Source organism: Chlamydotis macqueenii, chromosome 6, assembly GCF_036417535.1.
Source record: "Chlamydotis macqueenii isolate bChlMac1 chromosome 6, bChlMac1.mat, whole genome shotgun sequence".
Classification (NCBI taxonomy): Eukaryota; Metazoa; Chordata; class Aves; order Otidiformes; family Otididae; genus Chlamydotis; species Chlamydotis macqueenii.
This window is the reverse complement of record NC_141561.1, coordinates 19,888,570-19,914,794: the sequence shown is the minus strand read 5'-3', so window position 1 is coordinate 19,914,794 and position 26,225 is coordinate 19,888,570. Positions and strand designations below refer to the sequence as shown.

At 37.0% G+C, this 26,225-nt stretch overlaps 1 protein-coding gene across 3 annotated transcripts in view; it reads left to right on the top strand.

Annotated features, from left to right (window-relative positions):
- The window catches only part of COBLL1 (cordon-bleu WH2 repeat protein like 1), a 90,081-nt gene extending 64,570 nt beyond the window's left edge, over nucleotides 1–25,511 (top strand). For all 3 annotated transcript variants that reach the window (XM_086751328.1, XM_086751327.1, XM_086751329.1), the window contains 7 exons: nucleotides 6,150–6,294; nucleotides 7,027–7,095; nucleotides 13,330–13,588; nucleotides 16,131–16,216; nucleotides 17,559–19,168; nucleotides 19,794–19,976; nucleotides 22,968–25,511. In XM_086751328.1, coding sequence (XP_086607454.1) covers nucleotides 6,150–6,294; nucleotides 7,027–7,095; nucleotides 13,330–13,588; nucleotides 16,131–16,216; nucleotides 17,559–19,168; nucleotides 19,794–19,976; nucleotides 22,968–23,054 — 2,439 coding nt within the window. In that variant the 3' untranslated portion in view covers nucleotides 23,055–25,511. The remainder of the gene's footprint in view (nucleotides 1–6,149; nucleotides 6,295–7,026; nucleotides 7,096–13,329; nucleotides 13,589–16,130; nucleotides 16,217–17,558; nucleotides 19,169–19,793; nucleotides 19,977–22,967) is intronic.
- The last annotated feature ends 714 nt before the right edge of the window (nucleotides 25,512–26,225 follow it).

The following is a 26,225-nucleotide window of genomic DNA, read 5'->3' as shown; positions in this document are numbered from 1 at the left end:
ATACTTTTTAGACCAAACTTGTACTACCATGTGCAGGTTTAGTTCCTGCTGCTCAACAGAGAGAATAAAAACAGGTAAGAGTCCAGTGGAGGACCACCATGATGTTTAAACATTGGAGAACATAAATGTTCTGGGGAAAAGTAGGCTCAGATGGGATGTAATCACATTCTTCTGATACTTAGAAGGTGTTATAGGTAAAGTGGAGGTACACTCTTCTTAAGGATGGATGGTGACAGGATGATTGCCAATGGGCACTACGTGCTTCAGAGGAAATTCCATTCAGATACAAGAATAAAATTAATCGCTGTAAGAACAACTGGACGTTGGAATAGGTCACTCAAGAAACGTGGTAGAAGCTCCCTCACTGGAAGTATTTGAGATGTGCCTTGACAGCCTCCTGTGATAATCTAATCTAAGGCCTTGTGTTCCACAGAAGGTTGGACCGAATTATCTCCAAAGGTCCCTTACAACTTAGACTTTTCTATTTCACATGGATGAATCAGACTCTTGATTTTCAAAACCGTATGTACATAATTAGGGGAACAGAAATAATATAATAGGGCTTCATCACTAACAGAAACGAACAGGTACTTATTTTTGCTGTGAGATCAAGCACTGCTTGAGCAGTGCTGATGAGGGGAAGATTTGGCTTGTTTTTCAGAGCTTCCATTAAAGTCTCTAAAATAAACAGAAAGATCTCTAGCTATTGAGTCTTCTGTTTTCACTTAACTGTAAAATAAAGGACAGTTCCTTTAAAAACATAAGTTGTTAGGTGTGGGACAATGTAAAATAATGTTATTTAAATAAAAATGTCATTTACAGGATTTGCAACTTGATAAATGAAATTAGTAGGAATCAGACTTTATTCCAAGAATTGACATCTTAAATACAGAATTTGAAATGAAACCTTTAAGCATTGTAGAATGAAGTCAATTTTGATGGTTGCACAGCATTTCCACATCTGTATCATGTGCATTAATGTTTTCTTAACCCAAAGTGACCAATTTATACTCATTAAATTCAAGTCAGTTGTCAGTAGTGTAGCAAGTACAATAGCCAGACTAGACCACAATTATTTCATTGTAAACAATATAAGAATTTGGTCTTTCATATTCCCCACTGTTGAAAATGAGTGTTCTGCTAGTAGGATTTAAAGTCAGGTTCAGGTTGCTCACCAGGCTGATGGGTGTGTTTGCTGGGCTATTTAGTATATCTGGGAGTTTCACTGTTACTGCTGTGTCCCATTAAGTTAATTTACAAAACTTAGGATATACTTCTTTTTCCTTAGCTTTACCTTACAAGAAGTGTTTCCTTGCAAATTATACTGCTTTTAAGAATGCCTAAGTCCTGAAGCCTGCCCTTCAGTTTACTTGGCAGACTGGATACATATTTTTTCTTCTGTGGACCAGGATGACCTTCTGCATGTGCTGCCTTAAGGACAAATCTCTCTTGTAACATCCACAGGGAAGACAAAGGGAAATGTCAGTTTTGCCTGGGTAAACTGTTTGCCTGGTTTTGATAGAAACATGCCAAAGTGGTAACATCAGACAACAGTGAAATGAGCCAACTTTAAGGGAACAGTGTTCTTACTGTTGTCTGTCTTCAAATTCACAGTATATTGTAGTCCAATTTCTCACAGTATGAAAAAGGTTTTTAATGTTTACCTCCTACAGCTTCTCCACTTTTTTTTTCCCTTAAAAAAGAAATCGCATTCTCTTTTTATGAGCAGTTACATTCTGGCATGAGGGCTGGAATTTTTTCTGCCTCAATTTCAGAGTCATTATAGAATTAGTTTTTGGAGTTTTGTTCATGTTTTTAGAGGAGAAATTAGTACAATGAATGTAAGGGTAGCTTGTACAAATTATTATGTAGCATCATTTGTTCATTCTTTATAAGACTCAGAAGATAACTAGTGCAGCTTAAATAGTTAACGTTTATCCAGCTAATTTCTATTTTAAATCAGGGTGGAGATGAGCATGTTAGTCTCTAATATTGAAATCCTTCACTTAAATATTTGTCAGTTCTAATTTTGGGCAAGATGACTCTTGCCAGAAGTATGTTTGGGACTAGCAAGTTTAAATACACTTGCAAGTAGAAAGGACTCTGCAGGGTTTTGCAAAGTGTTGTTGTGTAATGCAGTGTGTATCTTCACAGTTTTCATAAAAGTGGATGGCATTTTCTAGTAATAACACTTATTTCTTTCAAAAGAAAAGCATTTGGTTATGTCCAAAATTGCTGATTTTCTTTTTAATGCTTTACTTATAAAAACTAGACTCGGACATCTTAATTTTATCCCATGAATGTTTGTTTCCTTACACTGTGTTCATTTATTTTAAAGGAGCATATGTAAACTATGCTTGGGTAAGAACAATTAAGTGGAGATTTTTAGTCAAACATTTTCAATTTTAAATGATAGGTAGAACTTCTCAACTGTAGAAATATAACTTGCTTCTCTTTACACAACCCAAACTCCTAAATAAATTGAAATCTCCAGTCTACCCCTCTGAAAAGAAAGGGAAGGAGAAGATAGGAGAATGCAGGAAGGGTAGGAAGCAAGTAAACAATAAAGTATTTCTGAAAAGTTTTAATAGCTGTGGAACAGCTTGGTTTAAGATTTCTGGAAATGATGAGTTCCATGCTTAAGAAGTTACACCAGAGGCTCAGTTGCCTGAAACGTAATGGTCAGCCCTTTAAAGGAGAAGTTGGGCAATGATGCAGAGAGCACTATGAACGTGAGGGAGGCCTTGAATAGAGCCAGTGTTACCTGGAAGAAGACAATGCTCAGGACTACCTGTTGGCTGTTGCTGAAGTTTGCATGAAGTTAATCTGATATGATTCAGAATTGGTGGTGAACACTGCATGCATCCACTTTTTGGTATACCAAATGCATAACCTTGTCCCCTTATTGTATTTACTTCTGTACCAGCCAGTATGTAGATAAATCATAGGAGATAATAGTAATATTGGGTGTTTGGACAGAATAACACCAGCTGAGTTTCTCCAAATGTATTCTGTATGTCCTTTCTTTCCAATAGGTCAGAGGTATATTACTTCCTCTGTAGTACTTTGACTAAGTTTAAATATTTGGGGAAGCTTGAGTCATGTAATAGAAATGGAGTGTATTAATCATTTTAAGAGCAAATACATTTTTTTTCCCCCTGTTACTCCTTGGACATATTTATTTGCATACTTTTACAAAGGGAAGAAAGAAACACTAGCAGTATGACTAGCAATGTGCATTAATATCCTAGTGTCACCTATATCTTCTCTTAAACCTAGTTATGGAGCCAAAAGAGTAGGTACTGGTGGTATGAAAATGTGTATATAGTGATCCTTGATGTGAGATACACTTTCTAGCCCACTAAAATGCTCTACTACCACTACATTCTTTCCCAAATACTTTTTTTCCCCTTCTATTCCAGCTGCAAAATTACTGTGGCTTAATTAGCTTTCCTTTGCTTTCTGAAATGAGAAGAGTCAGGCACCGTGTCTGCCACTGCTTACAGAGGCTGGAACTTGGGAAGCACTGGCCTCCACAAGTGTCTGCTTGGGGTGGGTGGGATTTGGTGCCAGATTTGTCTAGTACACGTTTGAGGGCTGCTTGTTCCAGGATGAGGAGTGTGTACAATGTTAAAAATGGAGCTCCTGCATGTGTTGTGGAAGTTGTGACGGAGTTCACTGGTGTTCCTGCCCAAGCATGGTTAATTAGTAATTCTAACGATTTTTAATTTAAGTGTAGCTGATAAAGCACTGGTTACCATTAGCAGTTGGTATGGCACGTGAACACCCAGATGTATACTCCAAAACTGTCAGATACATCTTAATAACATTCTTTTATTTTTTTCTCCATCTGTTTAAAGTACTATTTTCACATTACAACCTTTGTTAGGATTTGAAAGCTCTTAATATTCATATGTTGAATAATTCCTGAGAAAATCTGTTCAGCACTTGAACCTTAACTGGAACATTTAGTACTTTCTCAAAATCTCTCTTTGCAAATCGTTTGGTTTTTTTTGAATGCAAAGGGCAGCAGAAAGGCTTATAAAAATCTTCTAGTAGCATTTGTGCTCTTACGCTGAGAACATTATTTCCCCCCTACACACATACTCTTTCTGTGCAGGAGGGAACTCTGGTGACATCTGTTTAGCTGAGTGAGCATGCGCAGAACTCGCTCTGTGCCAGCCAAGTCAGCTGAGGGAGCCTGTGCAAAGCAGATGAGGGTGCAGACCTTTGAACAGAGAAGCAGTGTCTGTGCAGAATGGAGGGGCTACAGCCTGGAGAGCAACTATCAAAGAGGAGAAAAATAGATCTGCCCAACAGCAAGGAGGAAAATGATTTAACAATTTAAAAAGCCTCATTTGGGGAAATAATATTATATTTGACATCCACTCGTTCATAAATTCAGGTCATGAATACTTTTTTTTTTTTTGTAAAATTTTTTGGGAACTGTAAGTAAGTGTAAAGTGATGTTTTAATCTAGAAACTGACTTGTTTAAAAACTATTCAAGCAAGTATTTTGAATTAAGCAGGGAGTGCTATGTCCATATCCTCTGCTGTTCTTAAATGGGCATTTCACCTTGTGCTTTGGCTTTTTCTTCTTAAAACCCTGAGTCCTGCTTTGCTGTAAAAGATTTGAGTTACTTACTTTGGCATGAAAGTGATTGATAGAATTGTGTGAACATTTTGGAGAATGTTGCTCCTTACAGTGCAGTGAAATATCGAAGGGATCTCTCATACCTGACATTGAGGTGGGACAAAACAGATGACTGAGTATTCCCAGGGTAGCTCAGAGGATGGTTTTCCTGGTCCCAGTTCATTCATTCAGGTATTCTGTTGAGATCAAACAGGAGCTGCCAAACACTGCTTCACAAACATCTTGCGCCAGTATCTTTTCTCTTGTGAGTAATTTTCTTTATAGCTTTGAGTGTGTACAACCAAATAATCTAGCATTTGGTCTTTTATATCCCCCTTATTGTAGATTTGTGGCTGTTCAGTGGTAGCTTTCTAAATGATAAGCATCTCAGTCCATTGATATTGACACAGTCAACAATTCTGTTGTCAGTGATGTTTTTGAAAGGATTGTCAGTGAAACAAAAATTGTAGGTGTATTTATGCCATCTGTGTTCCTTGATATTCTGCTTTGTGAAGTGGATTGGTTAATTGAAGAACAGAGAAGTTCTCTGAACAGAATTCCACATCCAGTTGCTGTGTGGATCCGTCTAGCAAGAAATGAATGCCACTGCTGGATTTTATTATATTGTCGAGTAGACAAGTGATAGGGATCAGAATTACTGCAGAAATAGGCAACTGTGCCTCATGTCAAAATATACTCCTTTATTGCTGGGATCTTGAATGTTATCATTCTATTAGATCTGGAAATACAGAGTTTCTTCAGCAGAAGCCAAACTGGCCTTAAGAGTGGCAGGCAAATTTACAGCCACTGTTGTTTTGAGACACAGAATGTATTTTTAAAACAATTTAAAATGCAGTTAGACTGCTGTATCATAAAACTATGAAGTCTTCAGCAGGTAGCCTTTGTCCATTTTTAATGGTTTTGATAATTTGTGAGTTAAGAATAATTTTTAATCTTTTAGGTGTTATTGTTATTACAACTTATGATAATTTAACTTCAGTAAGTATTATAAGACAGTTGTACTTTCCAAGATAAGTTTTGAAAGCTGGCATGCAAAAAAAATTCTATAAAAGTTAGAGAAACAAAATCCTAATAATTATATATACAGCCCAATCAGGACTGCTGTTGAAGGAACGAGGAAGGAAACATTGTGCCGTGTTACTGCAGTGGGGTATAGTTGAAGCTTCTTTCCACAATGATTTTTAACTGCTTTTAGAAAAGAATGATTTGGGGGTTGTAGAATAGCCTTCAGGCATAAAAGAATTCAAATTCTCTTTTATACTGTATGTAACAACTTATTTTCTTTTGCTGCTGTATCTTGTACCTCTGTGAATATATTCAATTACTCTAGAATTACTCAGAGGAATTAAGATGAGAAACATAGTACGTTTGGTAATAGGTATATACGCTTTTTTCACAAGTGTATATTATAAATGCTTTTGGAGAATAATTGGGAGAGCTGTTTTGCTCTTTTTCTTTGCTAATAATCTTCTTCCTTCCCTGTCTCCCTTTTTAGGTGCCTCTGGGATTAGTACGGAAAGGTTCTCTGCCACTCAGTGACACTGCTTCCGTGAACTCCTCTCTACGGAGGACGAAGCGCAAAGCACCCTCGCCACCCTCTAGAGCACCAGAAGATCAAAGTGAAAGCAGTAATGAGACTGGTAATCTTCTTGTGCTCTTTGATTGGGGCACGACAGGAAGTATGGCAATTTGGCTAAACATTAAAGTAATGCCACTTTGAGATAAGTAAAAATGAGTGCCAAACATCTTTAGACTGTAAGAAGCAGTAATACTACTTTGAGATTGGCTCACATAGTGTGAGAAAGTAAGCAGGTTTTAGGGCACACAGATCAGGAAAAAAAAACCAACAGAAAATACCAAATTAATAACAGTTAGGTTAACTATAGCAACTGTGTTTTTTGTTAATCAGATGGACAGCTTGGGGTGGGAAGAAAAAATCAGCTTCTCTGGATCATAGACTCATAGAATAGCTTGAGTTGGAAGGGACCTTTAAAGGCCATCTATTCAAACCCCTCTGCAAAGAACAGGGAGATTTCCAACCAGATCAGGTTGCTCAGAGCCCCGTCCAACCTGGCCTTGATCAGAGAAGGTTTAATAGCAAATGAGCTGAGAAAAATTTTAGAGAAAGTTTTGTGGTGTTCTCTTGTTGTTCTTCTGTCTGAACAAAAATTCAATTCTTTTTGGTTCAAAAATACCTCAAAGTTGAGATTAAAATATCTGGGAAATGTGACAATGAGCAGTGGTTGCTTAAGAGAAGGTGCATTTCTTGAAGAACTCACCAGTCTATAAGATCGCAATTTAACATTTTGTCTAGAACTTTTGCTGATACAGAAATTAAGAGACAATAAAAAAAGCTTCTTGACTTTTTGCAGTACCAGAGTCAACAGAATCGACCCCTAATAAAGTGGAAGAAAGAGCCACAGAAATGCAGTCTGAAACAGGTTGGTTCTTTTTCCAAATGCATTGATAAAATCTACTTCGTAGCAAGCTATGATAATTTGTAGTAATAAATTACTGTACTATAGATGTGTCATAAGTATAGAACTAATTTTAATGCTTCAGATGAATTAACTTTTCCTTTGAAGTATAAATATGGCTTTCTAAAATAAGGATGTTATAAGGATGTCTGTGCTTTACATTTAATAAAGTAAACATTATCCCTGCTTTCCATCCTCCCCCACAAGTTGTAGACAAGAATGAGCCAGAACTTCTGTGACTTCTGTATACCTCATAACAAGCCGTTCAAAAGCTAAAGCCCAGTCTTGTTTTTAGAACCTCGTCTTGTGCTGCCCTTGACCTGCATAATGTAGGGGTAGGAGCAAATCTGTGCCTGCCTTTTGGTTTGCATCTGAACAGCCTTTGAAAACATAAGTTGTAAATATAAACTGTGTGCATAAATAGTTGTTTACACATTAAGAGATCATTTGTTCGACGCTATGGAAAAAATGTGAAATATAAAAGTATGTTTGAAATACAATTATTTAGCTGCTGAACATAATACTTCTTAAATTTTATGCAGTTGGTACTGTTGTTTGTAAGCATCAGACTAAAGGGTTCAGATACAAGATATGGTGTCTAGGAGTCTTCGAAAATTTGTGAAAGCTTTTGGAATAATCAGTGCCAGTGCAGTCTAGAAAAATCACTCATCAATGTATTTCATTAAGAATTAAATATGTAAACACTAAGTATGTGGAGTGCTACTGGCATTATATGAGGCTAAACACTCAGTTTCTGTGCTAGTTGACTGGAACTCTTAAGTAGTTTTTCAGCTGTTTTATTTGGGATGCCAATCAAATTGGTTGGAGTGGTAAAACACAAATGTACCACAACAAGAGTTGAAAAACTCACCTGCCATCCTAGGTCTCTGACAACAGGGAAAAAAGCCAGATCAATAATCAGTAAATTTTGGCTTAGTTTGTGTTTAGGACAATTTATGTAAATTGTCAAGACAACCTTTAATAGAAATACTTGTAACTTAATAAATCATAGAATCGAGAAGTATGAAGATGTAATGAAGCTGTAACCTTTCCTTTTCCTAGTTGTTGTAGCAGATGAAGGAGGGTAGTAACTTCTAAGTGAATGGCTCTTAATGATGTTTATTAGTACTTAAGTTTCTGTGTTGAAAACTGTTTATCTACATGTGATGTGTCTAAGAGGATGAGCAAAGTTACTGTAGTATGGTTTAAAAATCAAGTTGGTTTTTTTTTTTCTTTAGCTTGTTTCTAACTTGAGATTGTAGGTCTCCACTAGAATTTCTGCATTTCCCATCACTGTAATGCCTGAGTGCTGCATAGATAAACACCCTTGAAGTTCAGAAATGGCTTGTTTGCTTTTCCATAGATTTAGGAACCTCTACTTGAGGTATTTGAGTTTTGTAATTAAATATTTTAGTTTAAGCTGTAGTGGAAAGAAATAGAAAACTGTAATCATCTTCATTGTGCTTAGTCTGTAGTGAGCCCTGGCATTTCCCTCTGCAGTTAGTGACAGTCTTCGTTCTTTAGTTCTGCTGCTGCTGTCTTCATGCAGTGTCCTTTGAAGACTTAATGCAATGCATTTTTTTAACTGTAGAGACAAGTCACATAGCACAGCTTCATTGCCTCTTTTTTTTTTTTTTTTTTTCCTTCTCCTTTCTCATGGGATACTGCTGCTCTCTGGTGGCATCTCTGAAACTGTCCTGAGACCTGTGTATAAAGAGTCCTTTTCGCAAAGCCTGTCATGCTGTGAGGACCAATATCCACATGCAGCAAAATCAATTGCAGTACACTTGTCCTGTTCCTAGTCCAAAAATTATGCACATATGGGTATTGTTTTAAATGGGTAAAATATTTCAATATCTTTTTAATTGCTAAGTTGGACGTAATTTAACTTTACATAAACTTGGCAACTCCTTCCGTTTGGATTAATGCTCTTTTGATTGTCAGGCTTCTGGAAGCATTTTGAGTTTTTGCTCAGCTGTGACTGGCATTCCCAAAGTAGTTCTGTTGTGCATTGTTGCTTTCACACGTAAGCAAAAAAAGTTGAACTGCAAATGTAGTGTTACCTTCTCCCCTAGAATGAACCATGACAAATGTTTGATTTGATGTCTAAGTAGTGCACAGCTAATAGACATGTACATTAAGTGGAACTATGCATTATTTGGACTAGGCAACATTTCTGTTGTGAAATGGCAGTTTTTCCATGGTGTAAAATCAGAATGTACCTTGACAAAAGCAATTTGAAGGCATACATCTACTAGAATAAACACTGACAGAGAATTAATGTGAACATTTGGGATTATTAACAATGGTTTTTTTTTCCTTTTTTTTTTTTTTCTCAATTATGATTTTTGTTCCCCTTCCCAAAGTTTAATTAATGCTCAGTCTTTTTTTCTAGGGAAGAGGGTGAAATGTTGTTTAAAAAAACCAATTAAATAATTACAGATTTTAAAATAATTTCCTATCAAAGAAATCCCTTGATATCTTCTTTGTTACAGTATCTCTTAAGGTCTATAGAGTCAAGAGCAAAAACACTGACAGATCTGCATGTAGTAGTCAATCTTTCTGGCTTTGGTGCTTACAAGCATAATGGCTCACAGAGCAGTGTCAGCCTTTCTCTGTTGTGCAGAGTGTTCTTACTGACCCAAAGGAGACTTGCAGTTGGTATGTCAGTCCTCTTATCAGGTATGTCTTCACAATATCATCCTGTAGGCTTTTAAAATGTTCTTTTAGGGCTAATTAAAACTCAATGACTGATATTCATAGAGAATAAATTATACACAGACAAAAATGTGATTTATGTTATATCTAGACTTTCATATAGAGTATAAGCAAGAAGGCAACAGTAGCCAGTATTGCCATAAGTCCTCCCTAGTGGTGTGTTGCATATAAAACTCTAAACTGACGTTTTAGAAAAAAGTCATAAAATCTGAACTGTTCCTCTGGGGAATTAACTGCATGATGCAAGTGAAGGATGGCTGTTAAATGTTGTTATGTATCAAACACGTTCAGACTTCATTCTGCTGCAGCAGTGGTCACCCAGGTGTGGAATGCGATTTAGTAGCAGATGAAAAACCTAGTTAAAATTCACTCCAAGCAAGGCTGATATTATGCTGACAAATGAAGGAGAGCACTTTTTTCCAAAGTGTGAGGGTTGTTTTTATTTGGTGTTATATATTTGTAGGTCATGTTAGTCCACTCCAAAGCTTGAAAGTATTCCTAGCAGAGCAAAGGACAGATTTTCACATAGCAGAAACACCAGCAATGTCTCTTACCAAGCCAAGCTAAGTTTCAATCCCATCAGTATGATACAACTCAGCCTTTGTTACACTTCTCTCCAGAGGAAAACTGACAGAGGTGGCAGGAGTGCCTGGGCGCAAAGCCATAGCAGCTCCAGAATGCTTCCAATTGTCTTGTCAAAAGTCCTGGCTCTGCTTTGTTGTCTAATTCAGATTTCCACAGAGTACTTAGACCGAAGGTCTTAGTCTTTGTTCTTGTGAGTAGTGATGGCTCAGGCTCCTGGCATAACAGTTCTCATCAGTGAAGGAGACAGTGTTCTTAAGAGCTGGTTATGGGCTCAGCAGGTTTGATGTTTGCCCACATTCTGTTATGCTTTTTTGCACCTTGCAACATATATACTTCTCACATAAAATCATACTGCTATCTCCAAAATAATTTCCTAATAATAGGCATTACTTTTCCCTAGATGGAGATGAAAGGGTTTGGCTGGGTGGGTAGTGGGGTGGTGGAAGGGGGAATGAAGAGAACGCCCTTACTATTAGTAAATTCTTAAGGAGTCCTTTTAATACCGTCGTGGCATATTTGTATGTACCTGTCCTTAAATCACATGGAAGGAGCTCACTCAAACCACTTTGCAGTCTTGTCCCTCTTTCCCTGGGCATCTACATCACCTCTCATCCAGCACTATGATCACATTGCTTAAAGTGTAACTACAAAGCATTATTACAAGAGTGCAATACAAAAAAAACTACAATTAGATAGTAAAAAGTGTGCCTTTTGTAGTTGCTCTGTAACTGTGAGTGATAACTTTGGTAAAATTGAACTCTTAACTAATGACCCTATTGGAAAGATCATAGAATCATAGAATGGTTTGGGTTGGAAGGGACCTTTAAAGGTCATCTAGTTCAACTCCCCTATAAGGAGCAGGGACATCTCCAACCAGATCATGTTGCTCAGAGCCCCATCTTGGGGCCTTGAATGGTCTTGAATGTTTCCAGGGATGGGACATCAACCACCTCTCTGGGCAACCTGTTCCAGTGTTTCACCGCCCTCATTGTAAAAAATTTTTCCTGATGTCTAATCTAAAACTCCATCTTCTATTTTAAAACTGTTACCCTTTGTCCTATCGCTACAGGCCCTGCTAAAGAGTTTCTCCACATCTTTCTTATAAGCCCCCTTTAGGTACTGGAAGGCTGCTATAAGGTCTCCTCTGAGCCTGCTCTTCCCCAGGCTGAACAGCCCCAACTCTCTCAGCCTGTTCTCATAGGAGAGGTGCTTCAGCCCTCTGATCATCTTCGTGGCCCTCCTCTGGACTCACTCCAACAGGTCCACATTCTTATGTTGGGGGCCCCAGAGCTGGATGCAGTACTCCAGGTGGGGTCTCATGAGAGTAGAGTAGAGGGGCAGAATCACCTCCCTCGACCTGCTGGCCACACTTCTTTTGTTGCAGCCCAGGGTTGGCTTTCTGGGCTGCGATTGGCTTTCTGGGCTGCAAGCGCACATTGCTGGCTCGTGTTGAGCTTCTCATCAACCAACACCCCCAAGTCCTTCTCCTCAGGGCTGCTGTCAATCCATTTTGCACCCAGCCTGTATCTGTGCTTGGGATTGCCTTACACTTGGCCTTGTTGAACTTCATGAGGTTCTCATATATACCATCATCTATTATGTTTCTGTAACAGTGTACTTGTCTAGAAGCACTGGAAGCATTGTAGGATACCAGTCTGTACAAAAAAAAAGTCAATCTAAGATTTTTTTCATACTCTGGGATCTGCTACTTTCCACTATTGCTTGCTGTAAGCCAGTATTTTTTTTTTTTCATTGTTAGCCTTGGTTTACACTTGGAAATGTGCTGATACAATTTAGAGATGTCTGAAACGTAACTGTCCAAGTGCAAGGCCTGTACCTAACAGCTATTGTGCATGCAAAGCTGGCAGGCATACCCTGGTCAGGGCAGGCAGAATGCACTGCTTATATGGTTCAGTTGTTGCCAAGTAGTCTTCCATGGCACCATATTGCACCATATAAATGGAATTACTATTTCCTTTGTGTTAGAGAATGCAAGTTCCAAAGCCAAGAGGTTAATTGTATGGTCTACTTACTAATATTTGAAAAATGTGAATCATCATCTGTTGTAGGAAGATTCCTGGCAGGGAAGTGAAGCTAGAGATGGTTAGTCCCTCTGGAAATCAAAACAGGTGGATTTATTAGTTTAACATCAGGTACACTGAGTTGTGTGTGTCATAATCCAGTAACTAAACCTTTTAGTTGAACTACGCTTTTGCTGAAAACTTCATTATTTTTATGGATAAACACTTTCCTCTGTACTTTATTTTTGTGCACGTCTACTGTAACACAAGGCACTGCACAAGACACTTCTAACTGTTTTAATACACTTAGGATAATTATGCAAATTTTTTTATAGTGGTGAGCAAACTTGTTCAAACCATGGGCAAAACTGAGATTTGATTTGCTCTTTAGTTCTCTAACATACCTATATCACATATAGGATATCTGGTATAAAGAAACCATGTATTTTAAACCTCACTGGAGTATTGAAGTATTAAGAAATCTGGATGAAATAAACTGTCTGCTTCCATGAAATTTTGGATTATGATATTGTGAAATATAGTTTGATCTGTTCTAATCTAGTACTTGGGTTAAACAATGGAAATGTTATACGGTATTTACAGATGCAGAAACAGACAGTACCCTGGTGATGAGCATATTCTCACACGCAAAAAGAGAGGATTGGAAAGAGCTAGAAAATACTGTGAAGTTAAAACTCTGAATGAGTCTCTTTTTTTTTTCTTTTTTCTTTTTTTTTTTCCCCCTCTTTGTATTATGAAGACAGATCTCCTCAGTTTTCCTTCTTCAAACAGCTTAGGCTGACTTCACAGTCCCTTTGTATCTACACCCTGAATTGAGATTTACGGGTTTTTTTGCTTCTTTCTGTGACTGTAGGTGTAAGGAGCTCAGAATACAACTTGGAAGAAATTGATGAAAGGGAAGAGATGAGTATGCAACACAGAGAGGATAGTGAAAGTACAAATACCTCTCTCAGGACAGGAGAGATTACTGCAGCTTTCAGCTCTGCTGAGGTACCACTGGAAACTGAAAAAAATGATCCTGCTTCATCAGCTCCAGTTCCTGGCAGTGTTTCTGTAGACAACTCACAAAGCTTCAAGGAAGAAAAACAAGAAAATATGAGCACAGATGGCAAGTAAGTACGTTTTGTGACAAAGAAGGGAGCACTGGGAAAGGAATGGGGGAGGCAAGTAAACTGTAGAGTGCTGTTTCATTGTGGAGCACAGAATAGAGAATTGTTAAAGAGGAATGAGGTTAATATGCTTAGCTTTCATTGTAGCACTCTTCTGTGCACAGTAATTCATGAAGCTTGTCAAAAAAATTGACAGAGGAGTGTTCTATGGGCTGTTAGTTTAAGCCTCCCTTTCCTTACTACTCAAACAGCCAGACCCCAGAAAAGCTGAACTTATATCTAAAATATCCAGCATATTTACTAGAGCAGCATGCTGTTAAAAAAAAAAAAAAAAAAAAAAAAGGATTGATTAGTTAAATGAGAATTTTCAAATTAATTCTTACAGTTGAGGAAAAACAGATCGACCTTTTCTGTTATTCTGGGCGGTCATCTATTGCTTGCATATTTGTTTTGGTTTTAATTTTTCTTTTGTCTTTTCTTTGTATGTTAGCCAGTTGTCTTGACCTGTCTTGATCCATCTGGTCTCAGGAAAACAAGTTCATTCTTTCTTTTTAAAGAATAAACACATTAGTTTTCTTAACCACTCTTTTTCCCTTCTGGTGATGCTGTACCTTTGGCCTTCAGCATGTTTGTTAAACTACCTGACTCAGCAGGTTTCCAACATAAGCTAGTGCCTGCTTGAAATAAATGTTCATTCTCCAGACAAGTCTCATTGTGTTAATGTAATTCACTATTTCTCTGTTCCCTGGGGCAACTAAACTGGCTACTGTGCCCAATTTAAATTCAAAGAACTATTTCAATTATTGTACTGAAGCCAAAATGTGTGAATGCTCTAGTAGCCAAGAACTTTCAAGGTAGTATGGAGAGCTTTGACTTGTCTTTTTTGTCAGTCCAAGGCCAAATGGGGCTTTGCAAAATTCTTTGGTGCTCTGTCCTGACAAATATTCTGCTAGTTGCTTGGATGTGTCTGCTTTATGGCAATCTATGAGGAGGAGGATCAGCCAAATGTTATTTTTAAATTGTCTTAAGCTTCCAAATTACCAGACCTGTGTTACTGGGCCAGTTTGGCCAATTGTCGTGGTGATGTTTCTTTCCCCTCCTCCGCTAATTTGTAATAGCCTTTCATGACCTATAATCCCAGTGAGTATCATTTAGCATGTACTAGAGTTTGGCAAGCCTTTCTTTCCTGAAATACCACAGGGATTCCAGAATGAGGACTAGGGTTTCTCTGACATTGTATTTCTGGAAACTTTTTGATAATTCAGATCTTTTATATAAGATCTAGTTACCAAAGTAACTAGAAGTGCTTTTTAATCAAACCAGGGATAAGTGTAATATTCCAGTCAAAACCACTGATTTCTATAATGATACTCTGTGGTGTTCTGTGGCTGTTGGGTTTATTTTTTTTAAACAGTTCAATCTGTTGTGAATACTTGTAGTTCAGTTCCTCAGCTGTGTTCAAGGGAATGAAGATAAACAAGAGTACAAAGTGTAGGACCGAACTTTAACTTTCTTCCAACAATAATTTCGAGTGTATGCTCCTGTTTAGTGGTTTATTGGACACTTACAGTATATTTATATACTGTATATGTACAAGCAAGATGAGGATGGATGGTTATTGAAGAATTTATAATTTTTAAATGATTCAAAGCAGATGTTTCTGCACAAGGCACTGATTCCTGACAACTAATATATTTGATCTGGCAAATGGATTGGAATCTTCATAATGCCAGTATTTATAACTACAGAGAATAAAAGTATCTTAAACACAGATGTAAGTTTGAAGTTCTGATTGTTTTGTTTAAAGAGAAATTTTAAGTATTTTGGCATTTTTCATTTACCTTTTTAAGTCAAGTACATAATATTTCCCTCTCTGCCCCCAAATGTGTTTTCCAGCATTCATGCAGCTCTCTTGTCCACTGTGATCTGAGGACAGAAATTGTATGCGTTTGCAAAATATTTAGTATGCAAGTAACATGTTTGATGTCTATTTCTTTGTTGTTCTTGAGGTATTTCTTGAAAGGGACAGAAAATTTTTCGTTACTACTTTGAAAAGCCTGTACTGCACAGTTCATATGTTCATATGCAGTCAGCATTCTCATGCAGCTTCCCGTGTATCATGTTGGGGACAAAATCAAGGACACGTTTTAAATGTTGGGAGTGTCAGAATGCTTAACACTAAGAGCATTTATATGAATGATAAACCATCGCCTTTGTGGCATCACTGAAACTGAGTTGTTACTGGAAAGGGGCTTGTTAAAACTGCACGAGTAAGCAAAAGGAGGGGAAGGAGCGAAAGGAAAACTGATCACCTGCTTACACAGAAAAGTGAAGCTGCATGTCACTTGGGTAAAATATCATAGCAGCATTCTATCTTGTTTTTTTTTAAAAAATAATCTAGTCTGTTGAGTACTCCAGTGTTTGGCAGAGTGATTCTATTTTGTCCATCTGTGTTTGGAGAATATTGCCAGTTCTCTTGCATTGTTTCTTGTGTTTACTGAAATGAATGATACCAGCATATTTAATGTACTGTTGTGCTTTGCAGAGGACTACAGAATAAGATAAGCAGTGAGCAAGCTGCATTTGAAAAAGACAGGAAGCTTAGAAATTTGGATCAAAATAAAAACGATGGTGAGTAGTTCTCACTCATTTTTAAGACTTCAAAACAAGGTTGAAGAGAACTTTTCTATTCCTTTGAAAAAATGACAATACTCTTGAATTGCTACCATCAGATTATTTTGTTTATACTTTCTCTAGCTCTGGTGTATCTGCTGAGACAAGGTGACATGAATTGACTGCAGTTTTGGGCTTTTTTGTTTTTATTTTTAATATTTTAAAATTACTTTCTATAGCAACAGTCAAAGCTGCATCGTGCTGCTGTAGGGCAATCTGGGTGGAGCAGTGCTGAGGAGAGGGAGGGCTGGACACAGCTTATCCTGCCACATGAAGTGACGTGGGCACTGCACCACACTGGGCAAGGACAGGCCATTGGTTGCTCTTTGCTTGTAAAATTAGCACAAGTTTTCTGCATGAAAATGCAAATATTTTTAAACATAGTGACATGCTGATTTGTAAAGAAATGACAACATCTTGTGCATCTAATAGATCATGTTTTTTTTCCCCCATGGATTTAGTGACCCGACTGATCTATTTTACCCTTTTGTGACGCTGGTTTTCAGATTTATATATTAGACTTTCCATAGTCTTTTATATTCAGTACACCTCTGTTTATAAGTAATAACATATTACATAAGGCCTATTTATGTGTGATATAAGTTTTAACTGCCATTTTATAACATACTTGAAATGAGGAGAGACTTCTTTTTTTCTTTCAAAATACCACCCTAAATGATTATTCCTTAACTATTTATTTTTTCCCAATATTGTATTTAAAACAATTTGACCCAAATATTCCTGTGTTTTGGAGAGGACTACACGTGCTTAGTTCAGACATAGAAAATCGAGAATTATCAGACCTGCTAAACAGTTGGAAAAATAGAGTTGGAAAATTGCTTTTGTCCATGTTTTCTAATTGTTCCCTTGTACAAATATATAAGGTATAGTTAACAAATAACACTTATAATGTTAAAACTAAAGAACAGAAGCTGCAAAAGTGTGGAGCTAAATAAAAATTGCATCTAACTTATTGAATAGTCCTTGAGCTTGAGTTAGTGATGCTTATATAATCAACTGAAATTCATTAGCACTTTAAAAATTTTTCTGGAATAGATTTTTCTACTAAGTCAATGCATGGCACTGCTAGCCTGTTAATTAAGAAAGAATACCTGAGTTATAATACTATTATTTAGCAGTATTAGTCAAAGATAAGTATATCTTTAAATAGCCTTTAAAAGTAAACTTTAGTATCAGTGTGAAGCCAGTCCATTGGATGCCAGTCGATTCATGATGTAAGGGGTAAGGTTGAATCTTTTTGGCATTTGTATTAATTTTGGAATCTCTCTTCAACTTAAAGATCATAGTGATACAAAACTCCTTCAAACAACAGAAGAAGAGAAAGAGCTTCAGACAGCTGAAATTAAACCAGCAGATTTTAGAGAAAATAACAAGCTTGAAGTTGACAGACTATCAAACTGCCAGGCATGTAAAAATGACATCTCTGTAAGTGATAGGAATTATCCTCAACTGAATCCAGAAAAGCAAGATGAGAAAACAAATCAAACCAGCTTGGACATGGTAAAAACTCAGGATGTTGCAATACAGACAGGTCCATCAGATAGCGATTTGGGAAGGACTACACAGAAAGAAATTATTGTTCCTCAAGGTTGTGAATCATCCACGTTCAGAGGACTGGTCCCTCAACACAACAGAGATACAAACAACCCCCTTCTTCAAGTGATGCATGGAGTACAAGAGGATGGAGATACTTCAACAGAACAAAATCTTGAGAGACAAGAGGCTACCTGTGAAAAAGTGATTCCCATAAAGGATCAGAGTCACATTTGTATAAATGGCAGTAATTTTGCTTGTCCAGAAACAACTGCAAAAACTCCAGATGGCTCTCCTGTAAAAGGCTACCCTCTTTATAGACAGGACACTAAACCTAAACCTAAGCCTGCTAATGAAATCACAAGAGATTACATACCAAAAATTGGAATGACTACTTATAAAATAGTGCCTCCAAAATCCTTAGAAATAACGAAGAGCTGGGAATCAGAAATTCCATCAGATTATAAGGATCAAGAGGTATCTACTTTGGAAAACTCTCTGAAGCATGAAGACCCCAAAGAAGTCATAGTGCAAGCTGAAATTCCTCATCTTCCAAAAAGTGTGGGTCATTTCCAGGTTAGTTCACAGAGTGAACCTGCAGCAGCATATGATCCGCTGGACAGAGCGAACAGGGTTTCTGAACGTGTTGTGGCGTCTGGAGCTGAGATTACTACTGAGAGCAATCGAATGGAAACAGAGTCTACCAAACAGTGTGTCCCACTGATGCTAAGCTTGGACAATGCAAATGTTTCTTCTGAAACTCGGGACAAGTCAAACGCATTAAGTCCTACAACGAAGCCTAGTTCTTTTTATCTGCAGATGCAACGAAGAGCTTCAGGTCATTATGTGACATCTGCAATTGCCAGAAGTACCATTTGTGCTCCTAATTCCATTCAAAATGAAGCTAAAAATACAGAGATGGAAAAGAAAAGCTCATCACCTGATCCAGCTTCTTTGTCTTTACGTAAAACAAGTACTTCCTCTCCTCCAGCAGATGATGGAAAAAAAGTTGAATCCTCCACTACTTCTGTTAAAAGCAATAAACCTTCAAGTTTTTCCTCCTGTCCACCACCACCGTTGAACCTAAGAACTCTAAGAACTTTTGCAGTTCCAAAGCCGTACTCCAGTTCAAGACCATCCCCTTTTGCTCTTGCTGTCTCATCTGCAGTCAAAAGGTCACAGTCATTCAATAAGACTCGTACAATCACTAGCCAGGCACCGAGAGAAGAATTTCCTGTGGAACTCTCCTCTGCCGCTTCGGCAGCTGAATTCTCCTCAGCTACCTCCGAGCCTCAAGTGAAAAACCCTCCCTTACAGAGTGTAACAGGAGAGTCACGAAACAGTCTAATGGAAAAGGTAAACTTTATTTCTAGTATTGGTTGACTGTTAATCCACTGTCATCTACTGTAACTAGTCTAGAGGCTAGTACCTGAACTGTTCTCTGATCAGAAAGCCCTGTATTCAGAGTGTAAACACCTTGAGATGTCTAGCAGTAGCATAGCATCATAATGAAATACAGGAAAACAGGGAATGTTAAAGTGAAAACAACCTCATTCAGATTATTGGAAATAATTATTTCTTGCCATAATTAGCATCCTCTCCTTCAAATAACAGTAAATTAAATAGAATAATTTATACTGAGTATACCTATTTTATGTTCGGAGTGCTTATGATTTGTTCTTTATGATTCCGTGAGTTGATTTATTAAATTTAATTCTGAGTAGTGTGATCAGTTTGGATTCAAGTGATCATGGCACAAACACACTTGAATGGAGATAGAAAATTTTGCTGGTGTAATTATCTGAGGGAGCAACTAAGTGCTATTGTGAAAATGTGTCTGATCTCTGGAACCTTGAATGAAGCAAGCACTAGAACGGTGGCAGTTTGATATACAACCTTGTGCTGGTTTGACTTAATTTTCCATTTATGACGAATTTAGAGGAAATGTTTTTCTTTTTCCTCCCGCTTTCTCCCTTTATAGAAAGGCAGCAATGTGAATAGCGAGCAGAAGAGTCAGGTGCAGTCAGGTGCTTCCACTGAGCACCCACCCCCTGTCACTAAGAGACAAACTATGATGATGGTCCAGCGCTGTGACCCAGAACAGATCCACCAGAGTTTGCTGGCTGCAATCCGCTCTGGAGAAGCTGCTGCCAAATTGAAAAGGGTGAGGTTTCGTCGTTTTGTCCATAACAGTGAACTCATGGTACTTCCTTCAAAATGACCATAGTAGTGCCTGACACTAAAAGCAGTTAGCTCTGGCACAAAGTGCTGCCAGGAGGTCTCTTAACAACAGGAAGGGAGGTGGGGAAGAGTGTTCAGTTTTGCAGAAGAAACTGGTGAATGCACACGCAAACCTTCATATGTCCGTATTTTGAAACGGTACAAATCCAAACGGTAATTTTCCTAGGTTGAATTAGAAATCTTTAAGTTATCAATTAAGTATCTCTTTCATAAAATTAGGAATATATTCAATTATTTGTTTGTATTTATATGATTTCACGTGGTGTGGTTTTAGATGCAGGCTAAGCAGCTTCACCCTAGACCTGAAGTAGCTGCAATCTTTTGGAGGCAGATAGCACACAGAAGTTCCTGAGACTGTATTTTTCTATTTATTAGACTCTATCAGATCCTTAATTCTTCTTAAATGTAGTTCAGGCCTTCTGCTGCTGTTTGATATCATTAGTAAGATATTTCTCAGTGCTTCATCAACAGTCCTGGTAGGACTGTCTTCCGCCAGTCCCTCAGGTTAAAATTGTGGCTTAATTTTTCTTTCCTCTCTCCTAAAATTCACCTATGCTTCTCTCATTGGGTAAAAATTTACACACTTTAAAAATCTGTATTGTTTCAAATTTGTAACCAGACAATTTAGTGATAGTCTCACACAAAGCTTTCCTGACCCAGCATTAGTATTTTGCATTCTGTACTGAGGAATAATCTCTCATTGCAGAAGGTTAAAGAAATTCAGTAGTTTTTGTTTCTCTTCCCTTTCCTACCTGAAAGAAACAAATTGTGTGGTGGCTGGATGTATGAGGTTTTTTTGTTTGTTTGTTTGTTTTAGGGAAGTCTTTGATTCCCTAGGGTCAGAATCTCTCGGCGAATCGTCAGATATCAGAACAATCCATTCCATAAGGTTTTGTTTCAGTGTAGCACTACAGCAGACTCCCTGAGACTTGTAGGCCTCCCATCATTTCTACACCGAATAGGAAGATTCAGTATCCCAGAAAGGTTACAAGCATGCTCAGGTAGTTTTTTACCTCTAGTCAGTAAAAGTGGTAAATAATACACCATATTACTGCTTCTAACTACGTGTCACTAACCACAGCCACTTTAAAAACAGGATAAGATTAAGCAAATGCTGTATTGTTCAGAGTCACTTAGAGGTCAAATCTATCTGGTTTATCAGAAATATTGTTTGGATTTTGTTTGCATATATATTTATTAAGGGTTTTTTCTCCTCATATGCATAATTACATTCTGAATAATATGGAACTTTATTTTGCACGGTGTGTGAACTTTGTCTCATGATTCTATGGGAAATATGCATAGGCATGGCTGTTGGCATAGTGGCTTATAACTGTTTAAAAAAAAAGTTCATAATATGCTCTTCAAAATTCAAGTAGTCTATTTCTGCTAGAAAGAAAACAAAGAAAAACTTCATTATGTAGTTATTCATTCTTTTCTAGTAGAAATGTTCCTAGGGTAGATTTGACTCATATAGTCTTTATCAGTCTAGGTATAAGAACGGCATGGGGAGGAAGGTGATTGAAGTCCTTTTTCCTCTCGCTTTCTCTTCTGTGGGTGAAAGTTGCTCTTTCTCAGTATAGTATCAGTTGAGGCTGGGGTTGAGGAGAGGGCTATATTTTTTAAGAGGAAATTATAATAATGAAGATGCTGTCAACATAACGAGAAGCATTCTGCAACACAGAAACCTGAAACAGGCTTAAAAAAACCTCCTAAAACACATATACAAAAAATGCAATGAAGAACCCACTAAAATGTTGCCAAACATAAAATTGTACATGCTGTTCTTTTCACTCTTACCCAGAGCACCTATGCTGTGGTACAGGTGTGTTTGACAGCAGAAAGAGAGGGTTTTCGGCCTATGGCAAATTTAATAAAAATATGGTATTATTTTATATTTAACATGGAGAACTGGCAGTAGTAGGACAGAGAAATGAAGCATTTTGTATCTATAACTTACTAGCATCCAAAAGTAATTTCCAGTATTGAAAGGACTTTTAAAATACATTTACCTCATAGCTTCAACTACTCTGCTGCCCCCAGTAAAAGGATTAATAACTTGATCCACTTGAATTTTGAAAGAGGTCTGAGGCGTTTGCTTCTCTTAATACCATACTCTCCTTTCTTTCAGCTCTGTGAGAGAATCCTTAAAAAAATAAAAGCCACATTCTTTATTTTTTCCCCTGTTTTACTTAATATGTTGTGAGTATGCAATGCTGAGATCTGTGGCCTTTTGTGTTGCTGATCTTTTCTGTTCAGTAGGGTGCTCAGTAATTACGAACCTAAAATGGGTCAAATGAGGTTTTCCTTTTAGCCATTTTTCTCTTCATAATTTTTTCATTGTGTTTAGTAAACTGTGTGCTGTGCTATGTGGTTCACATGGCTGTGGAACATCCACAGCTCCCATTAATCCCAGTTGGAGTTGTTGGTTTATGTAGCTCCTCTGAAAATCGGGTCTTTGCTATCTATCCTAAAAGTTATAGTTTGCTCCTGATAAAGGAAACATTACCATGGTATTAAGGAGTGTTAGAAGATTTTGTAAGAAATAAATTCTATTCAGTATTTAATAAAAAGTGTTTGGTTTAGTGATAATTTTTCAAGGGTTTTTTTTGCAACCAGGTCTGGAGAAGGATTAAAAATGATGTCCAGTTTGGGTAATTATGCATGGAATTTTTAGATAAGATAAAACATGTTTTTAAGTAATTTTCAGTATTTCTGATTCTGTAGCATTTGTACTTTGTTCAGAAATCATAAAGGAGATCTTTCATTACAATGAGAAAAACGCTAACTGAATTAACAGTATTTGTTTCCTTTAAGTAATACTGTGTAACATAGGGCAGAGAGAAGAATCTGAAAAGCTAGGTTAATACTTACTTTTTTTTTTTTTTTCTTCTTTCCTCTCCCTTGCCTCCAGGTTGGTCCTCCATCAAACACCATATCTGTCAATGGAAGAGCCAGGCTTAGTCCTTCGTATTCCACAGAAGCGAAAGCTAATCACTAGATATTATACCAAATATTTTGCACTTTACTACTGCTTCATAGGCCAACTCAATACTAACTACAAATTTTTGAAAGTGTAAATGCAAGTATATGTTAATATATTTTTGTCAATTGTTACAGGAATTTTAAGCTGGGTCTTTTGATGCCTTGGAAAGATTATTAGAATATTTAAATTATGGTAATATTTTGCCTTTTTCCTCTTTATAAAGCTGACTATGCTGCTAAAAAGATTTAAGAGAAGGTGCAGATGAGCTTTGCTTACGTTAGAATGAGAATGAGAAATTCTTGATTTTAGCCTTCAAGACTGAACAATATGTAGCACTATGCTGAGATTACAAATTTAAAGCAATCTAAGCATTTTAGATCATTAATTTTCAATTGTGTATTACTTTAACAGATTGTATGAATTCAAATCTGCCACACGCTGCCTACATATCACTTTGTTAAATTAAATTTGTAATTAGTAGAAAATCTTAATTATATGCAATACTTTGTTTCTGTTTAAAAAATAGATGGTTTTGTTCCTTCAGCTGAGAGTAGTTGGGGTAAGTGTTTTGATTTTTTTTAAATCTCCTTTAATTTTATCCTGGTAGCACACAAAAAAAATCAGGACATAAATTATTGGAAATTTTTGTACTACTTAAAAATGTTTCTTAACAGTAGCACTACATGACGTTTCTCATCTACTCTTTGAGTATCTGTATATAGTATTTACCTAGCACTCAGATAAGCAATACTTCTTGTGAACTAGATATATTTTAAAGTAGTCATCGGCATATAGTCACTTACTGATAAAAAGCAAATCCCAGTTTTGATACTTAACGATACTTCCAGTTGTACTGGAAGTACAACTAAATAATGAACTGCTTTGGACTTATTAATGTAAAGTATTTTAATCTTAAAACAGCACAATAACACACTTAGAAAGGATTCTTGTGTCTGAGAGCATCTACCTATAGTTTAAGCATTAAATACCAAAATGGGAATATATATTAAAAGAAAATGCTTCATGTTATATTTTATCTATTTTGCATTTCTTGTTAAGGTTATACATTTTGGGGAGAGGGGTGGAAATATGATCACACTGATGAAATAGCTAGATTATGGATGCATGCAGCAAGTGCTGGGGTATTTGTCATATTAAAATATTTTCTTTCTGTGCTTGATTTAAATAAAAGTAATTGTATTTAGTTTCTATTCTTTAACAATATATTTATTTTGTACTTTAGAGATATTCTGTAATTCAGTTTCAGAAACTGTTCTATATGTGCATTTCAAAGGGTCATTAATGGTTTGCTGCCAGGTTTTTGTGCAATAATTTCAAAGAGGTCTCATTACTTTTCTAATACAGAGTCAATTATTGATTACAAATAACAGTGTTAACTTAATGCTGAAACCCTTCAAGGAACATCTTAGTAAATAAAAAATGAGAGCTGATGGACGTTTGTTCACTGCTGTTCTGTCCTGTTTTCTCTCCTATATCTTAGTTCTCTGTCAATGTGTATTACTGCTTCCTTCTCCTCCTTGTTCTGGCCTCCAATCAAGGGCGAGTGGAACCCACATGGTAGTTCAAAAGATCTGTTTCAGGGTCTGATTGCAAAAGAACACTTCATTCTTCACTTGAAAATGGTGAGATAGGTAGGGTTGTTCCTAGTTTCTAACTGGGGCTTACATTCTAGATTTCACTGTGTCTTGAGGGACAACTGAAAATTGTAACTCACTCCTAGGATTGTAGTGTCTGTGTTCATTGTGATAGTTGAAGTCCATGTTTCAAGCATTCCTGTACAACATGCTGATCTGTAACTGCCACAGAGAGGCTGCACTGCCAAAGGAATCTCCCTGTTTGTAGTTTGGGTGAGAGATTACATTTTTTTTTTTTTTTCCTCAAACCTTGGTATTCTCTGCCAAGGTAACTAAAATTAGTTCAGAAGACTAATTTAATCTCCATCTGTGGTAATAAAAGTCTATGTGACATTTCACTATTTTAGCCAAATCAGTCAAGTCCAATTATTCTGGTTTAGGGGGAAGTTCAAATAACAGTGCTTTGTTGTTTTTTTTTTTTTCCTTTGGTTTGACTGCAAAACAATACTCCTGTATATTCCTTAGTCCTGTATGTTAAAAGTCCATTGCCCTTTTATGTGAACTCCTGAAGGCAAATATCATCTTATAATGATATGTAACAGAGATTAAAATTGAAACCACCTTACTTGAACTTCAGGGTTTCTTTTCTGTGTAACTGACCTTCCTTGGTAATTAACTGAAGTGTCTAAACACACTGTAGTACTGTGAAACTCTTCAATGAGATTTTCTGTTACTAGCTGGCAATATTGTTTAGCAAAACTTTCTCCTTCCTCCTTCCAACATATATATGTAAGACATTTTAAAATCTCGCTGTTGTATATCTAGAGACTTATTTTTTTCTGATACTCTTGTATTAAATTCTACCGGAAAAACTCTTGTTGATGATCTTGACATGTTTATTCATTGGTCAAACAAGAAAACATTCCTGGTCAAGTAACAAGGAAGTGTTTCTAGCAACCACAAGCCCAAGCTAGACAGCAGTAAATTTTTGTTGTGGATGCCTTGCGTACAGGGAAAGCAGCTTTTTCTTTTCGGCCCAAGAATACTTAAAAATTTGGGCAACCTGTATCACAGATATCTTCCAACAGAAGGCAACCATTTATGCCATACTACTTACAATCCCCTTGCTGCTTTTGAATGGCAGTCAAAATGCTTAGGGAAGGAAAGTTAAGATATTGCAGTAAATGAAATGTCAGTGTAATTGTGCAGATAAAATGGCAAACCTCAGTAAAGGTACGTTCACTTTTACTGTCATGAGTTCTTTGAAGCAGCAGCAGATGTCCATGTAGCACAGTGGGATCTTGATATAGTTCAGACTTCAGGACTTACAAGTAAAGGAGGGCTAGGAAGAGAAGGGCGGGGGGAAGTAAAAATTATCTCATTAGTTAATAGAGATTATATAATTTTTATTTATTCTACAGAAGAATAAAATTAAGACAGATGTACCTGGAAAAGGGAGGAGTTTTGCTGAGAGAGCATCACTAGATAATATTATTGTGGCTAGAAGTTTTAAGACCAAGACCAAGGTAAGAGCTCTCATACTTGCAGCTGAATGATGTTAAACCACGGAATGTCTCCCTTTTTGGGACAT